The 19343-nt window shown below is 36.3% G+C and overlaps 1 protein-coding gene across 1 annotated transcript in view; it reads left to right on the top strand.

Moving 5' to 3' along the window:
• The window catches only part of ADGB (androglobin), a 96147-nt gene extending 79099 nt beyond the window's left edge, over positions 1-17048 (top strand). The window contains 9 exon segments of the mRNA XM_030447520.1: positions 735-802; positions 2028-2160; positions 6924-6971; positions 6974-7062; positions 8602-8757; positions 11177-11291; positions 13457-13559; positions 14875-15058; positions 16866-17048. Coding sequence (XP_030303380.1) covers positions 735-802; positions 2028-2160; positions 6924-6971; positions 6974-7062; positions 8602-8757; positions 11177-11291; positions 13457-13559; positions 14875-15058; positions 16866-17048 — 1079 coding nt within the window.
• Positions 17049-19343: the final 2295 nt, after the last annotated feature.

Below are 19343 nucleotides of genomic sequence, written 5' to 3'. Positions count from 1 at the left end.
GATGTTCAGGCAAGATAATATCATAGGTGTTGATGGCACTTAGAAACTAATGCAAGTTTTCTGGGTTAATTACTTCTGCTACAGCTCTTCTTTAGTACATGCCTGGTTTCACATTAATTCCTTCCTTGAAAACAATGAAATGATGTTGTAAATGACAGAAATGAAGTATGCCTTTATAGCTCTTTGCAAGATTTCTTCAAACTTTTAATTTCTTTAAACTTCAGTCAACTATGATCTTTGTGTCAGGTTGACATAAGAGACTTCTGTAAGGGTAGGAGATGCCAGAACTGTGGCCAGCACACCTCTCTCCCCTTCCAAAGTGCATACAATTTATTGAGTGAGGCTTGCTCCATAGTGATCCCATCACCCTGACTGCAAGGCTGTCTGTGTTATGTACTGTATAGCATGTTGCTGTGGTGGTCAGTGCAAGAGAGATGTGAGGTTTAGGGGGAAAAATTATGCACTTTATAGACACAACAACAGTTATATATACAGTGTTTCAAATTTCTCATTATTTACTTTGAGGGGATTTGTGATTTGGATGCAGAATGAAATTAGGATAATACTTGGAATAAGCTTAATTTTAATTGGTACTTGTGGGCATAATACAGCATGATAAACTGACTATGCTAATTTCTTCTTTCTGTAGTTTCTGGGGGCATCTGTTTAGCTCATACCAATAACTCATAGCATTTCTGGAAATTAATACTGACATTTCTTATCAATCTTGCCAGCAAGCAAAACCCAAATTAATCAACGTAGCACAAAGAAGGATTCAGAGCCTGGAGGATCCAGAAAAAAAGTGTTGTTAGTTTTTCAAAGGATAACAAAGTTTCTTTGAAGCCAGTACTTTTAGAAGAAGTCCACCTATATTAGATGAATCTTTCTCCTGGAAAACTCTCAAAATAATGATCAAAAGTCCACAAGAAGTAAGAGATTCCAAATCAGTGGGACTTAGGGAAGGAGGGGGGGGGAAGGAGAGGAGTGGGGAATAGAAAAAAAAATAAAACCCAGAACAAATGGTTATTGATAATTGAACATGGAATCCAAAGTTCCAAAATTGAGATTGTTGTTAGCTTCTGAATGAGGCTATGGAGAAAAAATAAATGTGCATGTATTTTCCATGTCCAATTAAAAATGTAACTTTCAGCTTAGGGCCAAAAGTTACTGGTAATGAAAGTAAACTTCAGATGCTTCAATGTGAGTTGTCTTTGAAATATAATGTTAGAGAAGGTCATCTTTAATAATTTTATAAACACCTCTGCCAGTCAGCTGAAAGCTTCACTAAATCACACACATTGCAGCTGCTACTTTAGCTGAGTTTCTCAGAAATGTCAAAATCATAAATTTTTCTTAACTTCACCTAGTATTATTTGTTTTATATTACTTTCTAAAGCAGTGCATGTTTCTCTGTCTCCGGATGCCTCACTGCTGTGATCTTTCCTGATAATTGAGTTCAGTTTGCCAACAAAATACTCCGAAGGATAAAAACAGTAAATAAACCAGAAAAAATAAATTCCAGCATTGTTCCTTAACTAATAACTGGCTTTAGAATTTAGAAAATTTTTTCAAAGTGTTTTGGAATAATTTCCTGTTCAGTGTAGAAAATTTACAATTATCTCATCCTGTCACCTTCATCTGAAAGTGAGTCAGTATCAAGTGCTAGTATTAGTGCTAAAGGCCCTGTTGTAGGCCTTACAATAAAAAAAAAAGTGTTTTAGCACATGGCATACACAGGAAAGTTTACATGGAATCTTAAAGGCATGTAGCTCCTTATTGTATCTCAGTTTAGTGCCACTTGATGAACATGAGCAATTGTTTAATTTCACAGGAATTAAATTCTATGGGATTAACACTAATTTAAGCTTCTTGTGCATACTGTAATGTGCAAGCTTGTAAGTTAATTATATGCTTTGTGTGCTGAGTTCAGTAAGCAGTTTACTTACCTACAAAACTTTTGAATGTTGATATAATTGCCTGTATTTTCAGCATGTTAATGTGTTAATGTATTGCATTTTCTTTCACAGTCTCACAAGTATATCATACAAGCTTTGGTGCTATTTGATAGTTGGCCACTTACTGAGAGTCAGTCTCTGTTTGTTCAGGCACCTGGAAGAAATGGAGAAAAATTAAAATCAAAGGTAGGTTTGATTTAAATATGTATTTAGTCAAATGCTAATATTACTGATTTTTAACAAAATGTTACAGTGCTACAAGCCAAGACAATATGACATTTTTCTTTTAGTCACTGCCTGAGTGAAATTATTAAGCAACCTGCCTAGGTGAAATTATTAACCACTCATTCTTCTGTGGTTCACAGAACTAAAGTTTGATTGCATGATCAGTTCACAAATTATAAAGAAATCATAGAATACTCTGCAAAACTCACCTGAGCTTTGTAGAGCTCAACTCTAATTAGGTAGGATCTGAAACAGTTGTAGAATTATGAGTACTTCTGCAGGCTGAGACCAATGAAGTGCAATACAGAGGCACAGTGCCTGACAAATTATGTCCAAACATTGAAGTTTCTTGTGAAACTAGAGAAATATGCCTGCTTATAATTAAGAAAATTCAGTGCCAAGACATGGAAAAAGGCCTGTTCTGGGGTATGTATTAATTCTATACTGCTGGGAGAAGAATTTAAGAAGGAGGCAAGGCTGGGAAGGGCCCCAAGGACAGCCTGTGTATTCTAGCCAGGAAGAGGACAGAGAAATTGCAGAAACTTGTTGTTTTTTACAGATTCTTTTAGCATTCCTTGTTAATGAAAAAAAAACCAAACCACAAACCAACTCCTACTAAGAGCAGTTAGAATACTAGTCAGTATCTTAGAGAAAAGTCTTGTATTGCTTCTTCATTTACCACTGTGGCTGACACAGAATGACACAGATTATTAAAGATGTTGAAGGAAAATTACCATGCTCGATCCAACAGCCTGAGAAGCAAGGCTGCTGCCACTCCACTTCCCCAGGTCCAGCCACTGGCAAGGCTGGAGTGTAGCCTTAGCAGGCACATGTACACAGAACACATGTCCACAGAACTCATATACATATACACATTGCCATCCACACAGATCACAGGCAGACACTCAGTGCACTCCACACAAACAGCACCTCATCTTTTCCCCTTTTCTCTGGCTGGACAGAATGGAAGCTCACTAAGGAGACTGTATATGTAAAATAGATAGATAGATAGATAGATAGATAGATAGATAGATAGATAGATAGATAGATAAATAGATACAGGATGGATCCTTCCAGCAGCTGAATGTGGACACCACATATGCCCAGTACTGACCCATGGATCCCATATGAGCTCCTGAGGCTGCAAGACCTACACCAGCTGCTGGTGCAGTCTATCACACACACCACAGATGCAGCTGATTCTCTTGTGCTCTTTGCCTCTAGATTTCTGCAGAACATAAAATATTGCTTCCACCATTCAGTAAATTATGCATATCATTAATATTGAAGTTCTATAACTCAATTTTTTAAAATGAGACAAGGGACTTTTTGTGTTATCCTTCCTCAGATAGATACATTTACTGAATACCCTTAAATTTTTTTAGAATATTTTATCTTTAAATTATCCAGCAGTGTATCTCACTTACTCTGGTTACATATTTTCTTTTTAAATGATTGGTTGTTTGATTTTCTTTTTTTCATTTCTATTACCCTCAACTGAACATTTCTTGTTTTTAAGATGAGTGCAACATTTGAGATTTTTGTAGCCTTTTTCAGCAACTGTTACAGAACTTTACAAAGATAAAACTTGTTGGCTTACTATAGTCCTTAGTCACTTTTAGTAATATTTGAGGAACTATGCCATTTAGCTGTAAAGGTCTGTACACTGTTTTTTGATTAGTCCACTTAGTTTGTTGCATTCTTCACAAAATCATCTCTTCTTCCCAGCTGACTCGATTTATTCTTCTCATTTTCTCTTTAATGAAAGACTACTACTCTCCATAGACATCATATTAGATTGTCTTATCCTTCCTTATGGGTCATCTACATAGTAACAGTGTGCATTTAGCACACCAGTCATGCTCCTGGTGTGTAATGTTTCATTCTATGGCTATAGCCATGGTCTGTAAAACTGCAGGTCAAAGGAGGTCACTTGATCTCTAAATTTCTTCACTAATTCTCAGCTGTAACTACTGAAGCTTGTCTACATCATGAGTAGTCTCATGTTTAGTTCAAGATTGCAATATTCCAGTTCATAGCTTCACCTCTCCTTATTAACCAAATGCTGTGGCTCATTTCCAGCCTACCAGTCTCAAGCTACAGTCAGTGATAATGAGTGCTTTTCTTTTAGGATTCTTTTCAAATGTTTGATTTCTATGTCCTTTAATCATTTGTGCCTGTCAAAGTAACCCAAATCCATTTCACAGTTCATATTAGCTGAGTGTTTCTGTTTATACAGGAATACCAACAGATTGCCGAGGACAGCAACAGTGTAAAACCAGCATATATTATACATTTGAAACACCAACAATTTCTATATTTTTTACTTAGCATTTATTTATTAACAGCAGTATTTATCTGGAGGCCTTACTATAAGGACAAATTTTGAAAAAAACATTTAATCTTTGAATCTTTTCTGATTGTGAACCAGTCTTAAAGCAATTTGAAAGCTGGGCTTTGTGGTTTAAAGCTGCCAACACCAGCTGTCAAACATACAGTTTAAATATTAGCAGTTTTGGCACGTAAACCAAAAGGCGTCTCTCACCATATGATTTTTAAGAAACTGCAAGTAAGCCAGGTGGAAAATTTCTGCAGCAGATTTTCACCATTTCAGGTATCACTTTTTCATGTAAGACAACAGTGCCATCTAGAGTTAGTTTTATATTACAAATATTTCTTCATTCTTCTGTATTTTACATGTGGAGAAGCATTTTTTGGCTTTGGCCTTAGGAAAAGCCCCAAAGAACCCCTCACATATACCTTAGAGTCAGAGTGGGCTGCATCCTGCATTGCCAAACTGCAGCCAGTGCCCTACAGTGCCCCTGTGCGTGATCCTGAAATTGGGGCGACTGCCCACACCGTAGAGGGAAGGAGGAGGGTTAGGGAACTGGGCACTGCAGTGAAACTCTAGCTAGGAGAATACAACTGAATCCTCTACTGAGCTTCTGTATCAGGAATTAAAGCACAAGACCTCGTTTTAACCCAGTGTTTCATATGCCTGTTTTTCTCCCTGTGTATGCAGTACATCCAGAGCAACAAAATCTTAAAATTCATATGTGTAATTTATAGAAGCCAGACATAGCTTGTGGTGTCCATGACAGAGAAAGTCTTTGTCTGGTATTATTTATCTAATTACTCTGAGTGTCTCTTGGTGTTTGTATAAACAATAAATAATTGATCTTTCAAATTAATAATTCACTTATAATGCATGTACACCAGCCTGATTTATGGTGATAATATGTCATAATAATGTGCAATGAAATGGAAAGCCATTTATATAATGGTACTGTTAACTTCAAATGCCGTCATCACTATTTATTTTGAGTTTTGCATTTCCTCTGGAATTGTTTTGGTATCTTCAAAATATGTGGAGAACACTTCAGGTTTGCTTTCATTCTGTAATGTGTGCTTTGGTAGCACTGAATCAATTTATGATTACCACTTTGGTGCTATTGAGCATTATTTTAAGTAGCATGAGGAGATATTATACATAAACACAAGTATACTGTATGATGTAATACACATATATATTTGTATGTGTAGTTATATGTGCATTATGTTTCCATATATTTAATATTTACAGTTTTATACATTCATATAACCTCAACCACCTCATTGCATGTCTGATCCAAAGCGTCCTTAAAGGCAAAGAAATATCTTCAGTGGACTTTGGATCAAATCATGCAGCACAGTCATTTGTCCTCATAACAATCAGTGAAAGGTACCTTGTTATTATTGTCAGGTTGTATAACAGTCATTACTTTCCTTTTTTTTTTTTTTTTTTTTTTTTTAAGAGAAATCCCATTTATTGTACTGACTAGGTTTTCAGCATTTGTTACATTTCTAGCAGTATGAAGGTGGAGAGAAACAGGGAGTTCATACCTTATATTTTTAATCTTTCTTATAGTATTGTGAGTCCATTCTAAGTTGTTTCAATTGACATGTTCCTTATGGTCTTAAAGCTCTATACTATTACAGGCTTCAATTTATTTATTTAATTATTTACTTTGATGAGAAATAGACAAGCAAAATTCGTGTTAAGAGATCCTACCAAAACCAGATCAGAACATGTTACACATCTTTGATTTAAAATATAGCATACATATAGCACACACATGTTCTGATAAAATAATTAACCCAAAATGTCTTGAGATATTTCTGAGAATAATAATTTTGAATTTCTTTAACATGCATCAAATCTTGCATATGTTTCTTTGCCTTAATATCCTTGCAATTTTCGTGGGCATATCTTCCCTTCTGCTTTTAACACTTTCAAGCTTCCAAGAACATGAGCCGGGAGAAAATTGACTTTACCTATTCTGAGCTTGTTACCTGCCTGGTGCATACACACTGATGAGACTGTATTGAGACTATGTAGAGAGATGAGAGTCAGATCATGATCAATCCCAAAGTTAAGTCCTGAGTAAAGTACTCCTTTAGGCCATATAAGGCTGTAACAGTATGTCCACCTTGTTAAGTCTTTTTTTTAAAGGTTGCTTTGTCCCCCTAATTCTTTCTTTGTTCAACATTAAATGTTAGTGTAATACCAGAAAGTGTCAACTAGTTAACTGAGTTTCTTATCTTTCTATGTGCTATTTTGTGCTGTTATTCCACCCTGGATATTACATGGGGAATGTATTTATGGATGACAATGGTATCTTCTAATTCATCATGTATGGTAACATACATCCCAATAGAAAATGAGCAGAAGCTTGAGGAGCGACGCCTTTCCTCAGGGCTCAGTAAATTATGAAGGGCAAAAGTCTGCAAATATTCCTAAACAAACAAAAAACCAAAAGATAAAGCATCTGAGAAGTCAGAAAAAGAGAAATCCACTAGAAGAAGAGAATCACTTATATCTCTTGCATCTTTTGAATCTCAGGTGAGTACAAATCTTAGAAACTGGTTTTGTTGAATGTGCCATAATTTTACCAAGTATAAAGGTATTTTCAGGTCACAGATCAGTATGAGTAGCACTTCTAGCATATCCCTTGCACTTCTCTATGCTCTGCTTTGCCACCTTTTTAGCTTTACACTTGAGATTGAATAACACATGCAACAGACATGCATCCTGCATTTAGAGATGTCATGTGCTCATTTCTTTGTTTATACATAAAGCAACTACTGGCTGTTCTTTTTGGAGGTCTAGTTTCTGTCTCTTCTGAAGGCTTATTAAATTTCATAAATTCTCCATACTTGTGTCCTATTAGTCCCTTATTGGACTAGTTTTCATGGGTTCCCAGGGAGAAGGAAAAGGTCTTTCTGCTATAGAATCATAGAATTGGTACCTAGTTGTCTGCTTGCAAATTCTTCTCATCTTTTGTGGGATAATCTGAGTGTCTGAGGTTGACCAAAAGGCTATGGTCTTTATAGATTCCAAAGAGATTAATGGAAGAAAAAGAAGAAACTGACATCTCCTTCTTTAATAGTATTGCTTTTGCTTGGGATTTAGCTGTCCCATGGCAGGGTGGTTCAAGGGGAAGGCAGCTCCACAGATTTTTTCATTAAAGAAATCTCTACTGAATTTTGTTGTTGACTAGAATGTTGTTCCTATGATTCACATCCACACTTAAGTTCCAGAATAGTGCCTTAACCCTTCTTTCAGAGCAGTCTGAGTGGCTGCAATTGAAATTATTGGTCACAGAGATGCAATGCAGCTCCCAGCTGTCAGATATATGCCTTCAGCTCCTATGCTGGGGCTGCTGGGGTGATAGCTCCTGAGATTTCTTTGGTCTGCCACTAAAACCAATGCAAGTTTCAAGGTGGAACTGCCTGCAGATAAAGAAGAAGTCTGCCTTTAGTTTCCAATAAAATATGAACTTGTATCTTTACTCCTAAACCTTGTGCTTAAAGGTTCTCTAGATGGTATGGTTTCCGGAAATATATGCAATACAATAATCTCATTCATCAATCAGACAGCAGAATAGTGACCTAAAAGATACCACGTGTATTCTATGGTTCTGAGAATCCATGTCTTAAGGTGATTTAGAGAATTTGGAAAACTATTGGAAAGAACCAGATGCTTCATAAGACATAGTATTTCTACACAAAAAGCCTAGTTAAATGTCAGAAGACTTGTAGTAATAAAGCTTGTGAAAGGAAGGAAAGGCAAGGAGATTGACAGGAATATAAGACACCAAATATTCGATCCTGTTCAGACAGACTGCTGAGAAGAACTGGGAGTGTGGAGCTCTTATGGGAGGTAGAGGAAGCACATCAGGTACCTCAGAGACCTTCAAGACATTGCAAAGTCATTTTTTTTTCCTTTGGCAGCCACTCTGCAGTAGTGCAAGTCTAAGTCTATCAGTGAATATTGTACGTTAGCCAGAATTACCAGGGTACACAAACATCACTTTATCCTAGGTAGTGGTAGTAGGTGTATACCAATGGATATATCATGTTTATGATATTTCACTTCCAGCAAGCTGCTTCAGACCAACCATACTGGATTTTACGCCTCATCAGTGAGCAGAGAGAGGCAGACACCCTGGAGGTGAAGAAAGACACCCAGCGAGCAGATGAGATCAAAGCCATGAAACAAGCATGGGAGTCTGCAGAGCCCGGCAGAGCTATCAAGGTGACACCAAAGTGAAATCTTTGCAGTAATGTTATTTCACATGTTCCAGGAGCTTCTGTGATGGTAGGGCAGTTGCCACAACAGAGAGTTGATTTCATATGGCTGTTCTCATCACCATTCTGTGGAAGACAGGAAATTTTACACATTAAAGAATCAAAGTGATTATGTTCATGAATTCTGGGCAGGAATCCAAAGCATTTCTTTAGACTTCTGTAGATCAGTGAGACTTTAGATATGACATTTCAAAAGAGAAAAGTTTCTCCTTAGAAATCCAACTAAGTCTGCACAGTTGCAAAGCTGCTACTTGTGGTAAGTTTAATGTTTATTGTGAACATATCCTAGTGAGAAATACACTGTTATAAACATGACAAAAGGATTTCTCTTGAAGAACTGGCACCTGGCTGTGTGTATCATCACTCAAGTTGTCCCTGCAGCCAGGATTCTCAACTTCATTCTGAGTTGCAGATTACCCATGAGCCTGCATATGCTGCTCTATGAATTCACTGTTTTGGAGAAGCAATACTAATTCACACATCAGGTGCAGATGGGCTCTTTTGACACAATGTCTGTTAAAGATGGAAAAATAATACAAGTTCTTTCTAGCAAAGCAAAAACATAAATTGCTAAATAGCAATTGGAGGCATAAAAATAGAAAAATAAAAACAAAAAACAAAACAAAGCAAAAAAGAACAAAATGCAGTCTTAAAATTTATCCAACAGTCATACTTCGCTCTCCACCACCACTTTTGAGGGATATTCAGCCAGAAACCCCAGCTCAGAAGCATTTTGCTTTTTTTTTTTGTTGCCTTTTCAAAATGAACCTCAGACAGAGGTCTGCCCAGTTACACTTTCAGATTTTTCCTATTCTGTTCTGTTTCGTATATCAAAAGCTTAAAAATTTTTCTGAAACTACTTTATTAAATTTTGATGTAAGGAGTGATGCATTTCACTGCAGCTTTGATTTGCTCTACTGAGACTAAAAATGCAAGTACAATGTTCTAAAGAATAGCTGGAAATGTATCCCCTTTGTAAAGAGTCTTTTCAGAATGCTGGTTCTCTCACTGTTACCTATTTTTATCAGAAAGTCAACAGAATTGCAGCTAAATGTTCTATTTTAATAGCCCCTTGGGTCTGTGACATTTTTTTAAAACAGTCATCTTTAAGAAAATTGCAGCAAATATATGTAATACACTAAAAAAAAGGTCTAATTTGGAAGGGTCTGATACCCAGACTGAGTAGCTTCCCTTCTCCTTTCTTCTTGATCATCCTGCCCCAACATCTGCCTTTTCCAGAAGTCACATGTCCTATGACATCAGGAATTGGATGCCTGATTCCAGGCTTCACTTTTGGCTTCTCAGTCTATTGGGACCTCTTAAGAGAAAGTCCAGTTAGCCCAAGTCACCTTCTGAAAAGACAAGCAGAAGCAGATACCTGGTTTTGGCATCAGAGTCTGAAAAATTTTGCACCCACAGCACCCATAGCTTCTTAGGAGGAAGTCAAATCACCAGGCTATAGGAGCTCCTAGGAGGAGGAAGAATGATTTCCCTAATTAGCTGCAGTAGCTAGATGTGTTCTGACCACACGTTCAGCTATGAGGCAACAGACCTTGCTTTACAGGGGGTTGTTTATTGTTTTAAAATCCAAATACTATTTTTAGCTGCCCAGAGATCAGTGATTTTTGAGTATTTCATTGCATGATGATTTTTAGTGTAAGGATTCAGCATCTCAGGACAATACAATGAGAACCCTAGCAACCTTTCTGATTCTGCCTTGGCAGAGTTGCAGAGTACACTGGTGCTAAGTTTCTTATTGAGAGCATCATTCTCTCATTTAGGATATGTACTAAATATAGCCAGCTTGCATGGAGTGGAGAGAAACCCTTCAGAATGTACTCCCTGCTTTTCATTTTACTGAACTACCACCTCACAGAGGTTTATTTAGGGGTTCTTATTCATATACCAAAAGCACACTTGATATAAATTGGAGATTAAATCTAAGTACTACTGGTAATATATTTCTCCTCTCCACAGCCCATTAAAACTACACATATAAAGGTTCCAAAATAATTGATGGATAAAATTAAATGGCTATTTAGTATTGACTGGTTATTACTTTGGGGAAAAAAATCTATTGGAGAGATGGCTTGAATATGACTGACATGAAATGTGGTCCTCTTATGATTCTCTTTTTTTCTCCCCAGTGGCTCACTAATGGTATTCATGTTGTCAGAAGTGATGTTTTCATCAAACCAGTGAAATATACTCACCGGTAATATAAAGTAGCATCATACCTCACATGCACTGGATTTGAAAATTGATTGTCTTATTGACCACTTACAGATTCCTGGTTTTGAAAGTTCTTTGGGATTTAAAATATGCAGTAGAAGTTTCCTTACTTGGGTTGAAACTTTGATCTCTAGGCTTTTCAGGAACGCGTGCGGTTTATTAATAAGTATGCGGTGTGCGATTCAGAGGAGTCCAGATCTGGGAGTGAGACTGATGTTTTAACACCTAGCTCAGGAGAAAGAGGTAAGGGTATAGCTTTCTGTCAAGCATATAATCTATTTATCATATTCATCGTGTTCAGCTCCTTAGAAAAGATTGCTGCATTAAATACTGGTAGTAAATGGATAGAACAGCCACAATAAGGGTTTCCAAGCACACAATGACATGTTTAGCCACTAAATTCTCTATCTTCTTTTGTTTTAATTGTGATATTACTCTATTTTCAGACACAGATAGAGCCTCATGGCTCTTGGAGGCTGCCAAGCTACCCTTAAGCCAACTTTAAACAGGCCTCCTGTACTAGAATTCTTACACTTAATTAACTTGAATTATTTGGAAGTTCAGTAGAAAATGCTAGCTCCCTCAAATTCCAGGTCGAGTAGCAGAGGTCATTAGCATAGAAATATTGGCAAATTGTTCATCACCTGACACAGCATGTCATTAAGACACTCATACATCTACTGTGCATTTTCTTTATGCTAACGTTCATGTAAACTGTTCACGGACAGTGGTCTGGGAGTGAGGTGTCAAAATGAGCATGGTGAATAGCATCAGCTTCCTGGCAGCTTCCATAGGAGTTGCCTAATTGTATTTAGTGTGGTTGCAGATTCAATGGAGTCCTCATTTGTATTCCCTGACAGTTAACATGAGTTTGAAAACTTGAACTGGGGGCAAAGCTGTGAGGGTGTTTGTTGTTTCGGGGTTTTTTTTGTTTGTTTGTTTTGTTGTTTTGCTTTTTTTTTTTTTTTTTGAGAATAATGATGAAATTGGGCCAAAACAGAAAAATAATACCCAGTCTTATCATGACATTATTTCTTTATGGCTCATGTGCATGAAACTAGAACCTGTGACTGGTACATAACTTGTGAAGAAAAATATTTTTCCATTCACGTAAGTAATCTTCATGGGAATGTTTCAGAACTTCAAGCAGAAGTAGTCCTCATCTTATGCTGTAAACAAAGACATCATTAGTTACTTCTTGCATTCCAAAGGAGCTTGAAAACACATTATTTCCTTTCAGTTATTGGATAAGGACTTAAAAATAATGGTTGTCTTCCAAGAGCTTTGTTCTAAACTAAGCATCTGGAGTCTAATACATAGATGGTCTCATGAAGAGGTGTTATGCCACTGACTTTAAGCTGTTCTGGGTTGATTCCATAGAGTGCTGCAGTAGGGAATAATGTGCTTGAACATTTCTGTGGTGTTTGGTATGTTAATGAGATTTTTTATGTTCTGGAGAGTACTTTTCTAGTGGGCAGTGTCTGAGGCACTTCTACAGTCCAGGTCACCCTTCTAGACCAAAAGAGAATGCTAAATATTTATGTATAGACAGTAAATATATAGACAGTAATTTTTTTTTTTTTATGCTCAACCTTCTTTCCTATTTTTGTTGAGAAAATTCCAGTAATATTTAAAAAAAATATTTAATTCATTATTACAATAAGTAACTCAATAAGAAAGTTGTTATGGAAGTAAACTGTGGCAGTTATTGTTCAAGGTCTTCAAAATTCACAGGCATTTCCCACACACCCAGATGAAAAGAAAGAAGGAAGTGCTGTAATAATCACATAAACTCAGCCTAGTGTCATGCTTAATATCAGATGTGTAATTGTATTGTGAGGATGCTACATCAAAGCATAACATTGTTACTATCTACATGGTTAAAAAAATATATGTAAGGCTTCAAAATCAAAATTTTAAGCTGTCATGGGAGTTCTTTTTCTTTGAACTTGTATATCCCACACTAAATCTTTTCCTAAAAGTGGATAATTTTTTTTAAAGTTATTACAGCCACAACTGAACGATCAGATTTATATTGTTTGGTGATTTTTTTTAAGGAAAAAAAATAATAGAATGCCGTTCCTTGCTTATTAGATGTTGTTCTTATATTATTTATGCACCTTAAATTGAATGCTCTTGCTTAGATTTACAAAGCTTCTTGAGTACTGAGGGTTTAGCTAAAATACATATATTAATTTCACTCTATCTGGAGATTTTGCAGCATTTTTGTTTCTACCATGAGTGTTGGAAACAAAAGGGCAGAAATACTATGTCCTCTCTATCCTGGTTTGGGACAACACATATTCTCATTTAATAATGTCTGTTGCTGAGCCAAAAGAGGAAAGAAACTATATAAGAATGTAGCTTAACCACTACAGAAGTTATGATAACCAGTTTAATCTGTTCTTTCCCAGATTCTCTTACCGCAGAAAAGAAAGAATCACAAACAGCTATTGATACAAGCTTACAAATGCAAAATAAAAAATGGGAGCCTATCGACCTTACTCCTTACATGAGGTAAACTGCAGCAAGAACAATTAAGTCCCAGTGAAGAACCACAATGAAAGGCTGGTTAATGATTTTCACATATATTTTAATGCCTATTTTTATGCCTATCTGTACATGGATGCAGTATATGTGAATTTAGACTTTATCCTTCATATGTCAGTGAAGTAAGCTACAATTCTGCCACATGCATGTTAAAGAGTCCATGAGAATCCTGGGCAATGTTTTATCTGTGCTTTATATTGTGTACATAAAATCACTCAGTTGGGAACACAGAAGTGTATATGGCATCAAGATACAGTTTTCATCTTTGATTTTCTTAGCGTGGATTTGTTTTAAAATCTGTGCTTTCCTACATCCATTTCTCATTTCTGTCCTTACCCTACTACAATACGTCAAAGGAGCAGAACCCCTGCACTGAATGCAAAGAGAATGTGACATAAAAACCTGAAGAAAATGCATATGCAGGAAAATATATTTAATTCAGTGGTCATCTTGAAAGAAGTGTATTTGAAGTGTGTCTGGATGTATGTGATGTTAGATTCAGGTAATATGCTTTAAAAATGCAGTTTGGTTAATAATAGCAGTTAACAGCTGAAATAGTTATATTATGATGCTTTTTATTCAAAAGAGCTACATTCATGTGTTGAAATGAACCTATCTAGCTAATATTCATGCACCTGCATATTTGCTGTGCAAGCAGCTTACTGATTTTCAAAGGACCCTAGAACTTGCTGCAAAAATCCTGAAATTTAATTTTAAATTGAAAGGGAAACTGGTGTTACATTGAAGTGAGTAACATCAAAAGAGTAGAAAATAAAGTAAAATGTCTTTTACAGGCTTGAATCTTGTAAGCATTTAATTTGTCTTCAATTCCTTGAGTTTTACACTAGTCATTGAAGTCAAATTATAAAAATATATCATGTACTTAAACATTATGCTAATTGCAAAAAAGAAAAAAAAATTACATTTGTCTCAATGCTGAATTATAATATCAAAAACTTAAAGAAATGTGATATTTCTTGCAGTTACAAGTAAGTGTTATATGTAGGAGTTTTTCATATGCTCAAAGATTAGCATGATTTTACAAAACACTTTAAAGTAGACACTCATATATAAGAAGACCTGCTGTGAGAAATGTACTTTTTCATCAAGTTGATATGTAAGCAGAGGGAACAGGACTCCTTTGCCATATCTAATCATGTCTGACCATATGATGGTGACATAGCAGTATGTAAGGAAAATATATGCATCTGGGTGTTCAGCAAAATATAAACCACACAAAACTGTATTTGAAATGAGAGAAATATCTTTTTGTTACCTTTAGAAAAACGATGCCTGAGTCTATGATAAGAAGTGAGTCTATCATTCAAGAGCAAGCTATAAGTAAAGAAGCAAAAATCAACCAATTTAGGGAACTTCGAGAGCTGGCCTTGAAAGAAAGGGAAAAAGAAAAAAATGCCAGAGCTTTATTGAAGGAAAATATACTTGAAATGTATGAGAATCTGCAGGTAGGTTTTCAGTATTACTTTTCAGTAACTGCTACTGTGATACCCACCACTAATGTGAACATCTTGATCAACCACTACCAAGGTTTTTGTATTCAGAACAAATATCTTGAAGAAGTCATCAGGCCTAAAATTTGACTTGGGCAAAGGTTAAAACTGAGGATTTTAGGGGAAAAATATTACTACACAACATCCTTAACTTGATATTCTTTGGACTTTCTTGATGCAACATTTTGCAAAAAGTGGACAGTCAGACATCGGAATGTTCTGCCAGGGGAAGTGGTGGAGTCCCTCACTTTGAATAGTTTTAAGTCTCAGCTTGTTAAGCTTTTGTTAAGCTTGTCTCAGCTTTTAAGTCTCAGTTGCTGAGACATTATATAAAGAATAATATTAGAAAGGTTGAACCATATGATCCTTTGAGGTTCCTTCCAATCTGACATTCTATGATTCTGTGAAAAACACTGTTTTAGGAATATCACCATAAAAGGATAGTTAAAAGTGAAAATAAATGTTACATTGATATCTGTGACCAGATGCATATTAGATAAAACATTTCTGGTTTGACCAATTTTTTTTGTTATAGAATAGTGAAGGGCTTTTTGACTAGTAATAAAAAAACAAGGTTATTTATGTAGAAAGGTGAATTGCTTCTGAGTCTTACAGCAGAGTTGGAGAACACAGTTTTCCTGGAATATGCATTATGTCAACAAACACAAAATATTAATCATTAATCTTAAAAAAAATATATAATATATAATATATAAGTAATAAATTTGTTAGGATTAGCGTAGGATCCGTTGTTGGGATTAGCCCAGCCAATGCATTGCACATAAAATTGGTACAAATACCTTAACAAAATGGGTTTAACCCTTGAGTTAAATGTTCCCAAGGGTCATTGGGAACAAAATGTTTTGTTACATGGTGGTGATAAAATAACTACTTGTATCAGCCGGTGGCTATTCAGAGCTCTGAAGCCAACCTATTTACAGAAAGCACTTGAAAACATCTCCTTAACAGGTTTCCAGACAGCCTGATTTATATTACTTAGCTACAAGTCTGAAAGGAGCCATAGTTCCCTACCAGTGACTGATTGATCCCCAATAAGAATCCATCCTCATGTTTTGAGATGTTGCTATGGTTTTGGGTGCCTAGTATATATTAGAAAGGCAATTTTTTTTATTTTCTAGAAAGTATATCCATTAAAGGTGTTCACAGTAATAATTTAAAATGAGATTTACTTAAGAATATTCATACTGTGCTGATAAGCACGTCTACATTTTTTTTTTCATCTGTAGAGCACAGAGAACTATATAAAAGTATCCAGGTGTCCCCATTTCCCAGGATGGAAATGTAAAGGACAAAGTTTTTGGAAGTGTCTAAGTCCTGCTTGCTGTAAGGCTCACAGAAAGTGAATGTGATTGAGGCTCTGTTAGTCTCTAAAAAGATGAAAACTTAGTAAGGCATTTCAGCACTACTGAAAAGTAGGTTTTAGGGGACTCAGTTAAGACAACAAAGCAACTGAGTAGGAATTAGACACAGATGGATTTCTTGTATATAAGCCTGTCCTCCTTCTATGCAACAAATTTTAAAGGTATTTTCTTGAACTTTCTCTTCTTCTTCATGGTGAAAAGACTGACATATAGATGTATCACAGTGACAAATCAATAAAAATGCATGTAAAAAGAAAAGGAGAAATACTATACACTCTACTTGCAGAGTCATGAAGTGAAACATAACAGGAAGTATGCAGCTGCTTGTGATGAAATCAAGATTCATGTGCTGGGGGTTATTGCTGTTTCTTTTTGCCCAGGCATCCTTAGATGAAAAACGAGGCAGAGTTCACAGCATGCGGGAAGCGTACAGAAATGAGCTGCTAGAGGCTGAGAGCAGGAAAGAAGAAGAGCTGGCAGCTCTTGAAGCAAGTTTGCAAGGAGAGCAAGAGAAGAAAAACTCAAATGCACTAAAAAAAAAGAACGGAAAAGGGAAAAAATAGTAGTTACTAGCACTCCTGTATTTAGCACTTCAACACTACTGCATTTAACACTTTGGGAAATAAAGCTTTTATGCAGGGAAAAGAAAGAATTTTATTTTTCAGTATTTTGGTCAACCATATCACATTTTATCTCTGCCTGAAAAATTGATCTGATATTCTTCTTGTTAACCTGTTTGCTATTTTGTTTCTTATAAAGGTACTCTCTACTATTAAAGTTTGTATGTTTTACTAGAACCAAATTTTGCAAGAAAAATTCATTTTCCATTTAGATTCTTCTCTCACAGTGTCACAATGTCTTTTGTTCTCTTTTTCCAGTCAAAACAGAAGCAGTCAAGAATGAATCAGAGTTGAAACAGTGAATGTAACCTATCAGTTTTGAAGTCATTTAACTTGGCAGAAACATGAGTTCCTTACGTGGATGACAGTTTGTGGAGTTCATAACAATGAAATAGTGGCACACTGCACTTCTTATATGCAAGCTTTGGAAAGCTTCCCAAAGTCTGCTTCAATAGGCACTCACAGGTTTTCCGTGTGCTGTAGTATTTTTTCTTTTTCATCATTCTCTTCGGTGGTTTTGAAGCTCACAGAAATTCTCTCTAGTAGCAAATCCGTGGCACAACATTCCAAGTCTTGCTGAATACTCCTTGAAACCCCATTACTCTCTTTATCTTTCCGAAGCTGTGTTTTTGCCCACGTTGGCATTGCTTATAGTGATTACTATAAACATTTTCTTCTTAAACTTTTGGCTGGAATTTTTAAATGTTCCTTGAAGGAAGAATCGGTGTGTGAATGAACTGGCAATTACAGGCTTTCTCCAGGAAGGGTAAAATGTTTCCTCTAAGCTCTTGCTTCCATTTGCACAGAATTCCTAATACGTTTGGAATTGTCATCATATGCAAAAAAATTCTGCATTCATACTCACTGGCTATCACTGTACTCAGAGATGATGGTCAAAGCTCTTGCAATGGTGAGAACTCTCTAGATCAGAGAGAGCAGTTGTAAATAGTTTACAGAACTTTCTGTGTGTGTAGTCGCAAGCAGGAGCTCGGGAAGTTGGACTGCCACATATTGTTTACGTTCGTATTCCATACATACAGGATGTCCAGGATGTCCAAAAGCATTTCATTATCTAGGCAGCATGAAAAAACATGAGCCTTTCCACTTTGATACAAATAACAAGAAATGTTATTCTTTGCATTCTGGCCACTAGTGCTGGCTAGCAGTTGCATTTCAAACTGGCCTTTCTTCTGGATCCTAATGACATACCAGGTATGCAGCTTCTTCTGGTTTTACTCACCTGTTTTATCAGTACCTTGCTACTTGCCCTGAACTTGACTCACTCATCTATCAGTTCTCTAATGTCTGTTCTTTGTACATCATCACACCTACTCACCTGCTGTGGCGCCTCTGCCTCCATTCAGCCTCCATCCTCCCATACAACGTAGACTAAAGTAGCTGCCTTGAGTTTTCATCTTTGGGAGGGAGGGAAGGGGGAATATAAACTAGAGTCCTTAAACTGAACCGGTGATTTTATTTTCAAAGAGCACAAGCTAAGATTTGCTTTGACCCATACAGGCTGCAAATAAAAAGCCTGTCGGTCTTGTGCTATAATTGCTCTTTGTCCTCTGTTTTGGAATATGGGCTATTCTGCTTCATAATATTCCATCTTGTTTCCATGGCAATAGCACGTGTTGGTTGTCTTCTTATGTGAATCTCTAATGAGCTTCTGTAGAGGAAGATCAAGCTGAAGTTCTGTTCTTGGTGTCCCTGCAAGTGCTGCAATGACATTCTGTTGTAAAACTCAATCCAGTTCCCCAAGTCAGCATCATTGACATCTAAATGTCAAAAATTCAACTAATAAGCTTCATGATCACAACCCATCCTCACATGTAATGAGCTGTAAACCGATTTAAACTCATACACAGTGTACTCAAATCTACATTATCAAATCCGGTTCTAATTTTATACACAATTTTCAGTTTCGTAATTTCCTTAATTTACAGAGTAATGTGGCATCATCAGAATCTGCTCTGTGCTTTGTGAATGTCTCTGTTGGCTCATTTGTCATTTCAACAGCACAGATATGATGAAGGAGTCACACTGTTTAACTATATGTACTTTGGAGTATGTAATGTTTTAAGAGAAGCTCAGCAGCAGTTTTATTAAATCCCTGTGCATATTCCAGAAAAGGAAAACATGCACTTACCCCATAATGAAGCCTAGGAGAGAAAAAGCCTTTTATTTTTTATTGTGTCAAAGAAATTACATGCATTGACCTGGAAAGGGGTGAAAGAT

The sequence above is a fragment of the Calypte anna genome, chromosome 3 (genome assembly GCF_003957555.1).
Source record: "Calypte anna isolate BGI_N300 chromosome 3, bCalAnn1_v1.p, whole genome shotgun sequence".
NCBI lineage: Eukaryota > Metazoa > Chordata > Aves > Apodiformes > Trochilidae > Calypte > Calypte anna.
This window is presented reverse-complemented; position numbering and strand designations above follow the sequence as displayed.